General features: G+C 54.7%; 1 protein-coding gene across 1 annotated transcript; it reads left to right on the forward strand.

Annotated features, from left to right (window-relative positions):
• Window positions 1–277: 277 nt before the first annotated feature.
• Window positions 278–1,429, forward strand: LOC123399658 (probable cytokinin riboside 5'-monophosphate phosphoribohydrolase LOGL5). Its single transcript, XM_045094052.1, has one exon. The coding sequence runs from the start codon at window positions 426–428 to the stop codon at window positions 1,170–1,172; it is 747 nt and encodes a 248-aa protein (XP_044949987.1). The 5' UTR covers window positions 278–425; the 3' UTR covers window positions 1,173–1,429.
• Window positions 1,430–1,983: the final 554 nt, after the last annotated feature.

The raw sequence follows: 1,983 nt of genomic DNA on the forward strand, positions 1-1,983 counted from the left end.
GAGGGGATCGCCCAGAATCTTCTCCAGCCAACAATAGCTAATACCCACAGCTTAATTAGCAACGACAACAATGGATGTGTTAATAAATCTCAGGATGATATGCCGGTTCAGTCTCTCGAAGGGATAAGGTATGTCTATATGTGTTCATAGGGATGAGTATATCGCGTGTAAATGAAACCTTACGTCTATACTGTGTTAAAAGAAAATATGATAGAGATAAAGATTAGGAGATAATTATTATATAGTCCCCATCCAAGCAGCTAGGAGGAGGGAGATGAAGACCAAGGCCAACGCAACGCAACGCAACAGTAGGCTATATATACTCATCCACACATGCTCAACTACCTCTCCTTCCCCATTCCGGCCGGCACACACGCATACATACTCTCGCCTAGCTCTAGATTGTCTACCGACGACAGACGCACATGGAGCAGCAGGAGGAGGCGCCGACGTCGACGACGACGGTGGCGCTGGCCACGTCACCCAAGCCGGCGCCGGCGAGCAACGGCTGCAAGAAGCTGCCCTCGCGGTTCCGGCGGGTGTGCGTGTTCTGCGGGAGCAGCCCGGGGAGGAAGCCGGCGTACCAGCTGGCCGCCGTGCAGCTGGGGCAGCAGCTGGTGGAGCGCGGCATCGACCTGGTCTACGGCGGCGGCAGCGTGGGCCTCATGGGCCTGGTGTCCCGCGCGGTGCACGGCGGCGGCGGGCGCGTGACGGGCGTCGTGCCCCGGTCGGTGCTCCCGCGGGAGCTCATCGGCGAGACGCCCGGCGGGGAGGAGGTGAAGGCCGTGTCCGGCATGCACCAGCGCAAGGCCGAGATGGCCCGCCGCGCCGACGCCTTCGTGGCGCTCCCCGGCGGCTACGGCACGCTGGAGGAGCTGCTGGAGGTGATCACCTGGGCGCAGCTCGGCATCCACGACAAGCCCGTGGGCCTGCTCAACGTGGAGGGGTACTACGACTCGCTGCTGGACTTCATCGACCGGGCCGTCGACGAGGGGTTCGTGTCGCCGGCGGCGAGGCACATCATCGTCGCCGCGCCCACGCCCGGCGAGCTGCTGGCGGCGCTGGAGGAGTACGCGCCGGCGCACCACGACGCGTCCGCCGTGAAGCTCAGCTGGGAGTCGTCCGTGGACACCATGGCATGCTCGCCCACCAAGCCGGACATCTCGCGCTAGCCGGCCGGATCAACTCACCATCACCAGCCAACAACCCAAGATTATATTAGTTGACAAACGAAACACGCACATATATACTCCTAGATTATATATATATATATATACCCATTACCATCCAACCAAACCGTATATACTACAGTACTGCTGCTACTTAATTTGTAAATACTCTAGACATCCGAGATTAATCAATTAGATCTCATATCATTCTGTGGCTTTTCATTCTTGTGTATGCAAAATACTTTTATACTTCCATTCAACTTGTGGTAGTGTTTATGTGTCATATATAAGTTCCCATTTCTGGGGAGGGAGGCTGGTTTCCATTTGGGGTTTGATACGATTTGGATCCACAGCCACAGCAGCAGCAACATGATTGATTGATTGCACTGGAAAAAGATGGATAGATAGATGAGAGGATTGATCGATGATCCCCAACCATGGGAAAAGTTGGGAAGGGGACAAGTACGTGAGGTCGATCCATTCATATCTGTCCAGTCCTCTCTTTCACTATGCAATTTGCATCTTAGCTGCACTGCATGTGTGTGGTGTGCAATTCGGGCACGTGGATGCGAACAAACCAGCACTAGTGGCCGGGACCTGCTGCTGTGGAGGATAGGGGATCCGGCAGCAACCAACCAAGTACTATCCATAACCAGCACAATAGACAACGAATAATTGACAATGCTCACTACTCCAGTCACCCTCATCAATTATCCTCTCTGCTCACCAAATCAGTTTTTTGAGGTCTCCAAAACTGGGAGGCGCACGAACCCCACCTAAAAAACATCCCCATTTCAAGTCACTGGCTGAAGTC

The sequence above is a fragment of the Hordeum vulgare genome, chromosome 5H (assembly GCF_904849725.1).
Source record: "Hordeum vulgare subsp. vulgare chromosome 5H, MorexV3_pseudomolecules_assembly, whole genome shotgun sequence".
Taxonomy (NCBI): Eukaryota; Viridiplantae; Streptophyta; class Magnoliopsida; order Poales; family Poaceae; genus Hordeum; species Hordeum vulgare.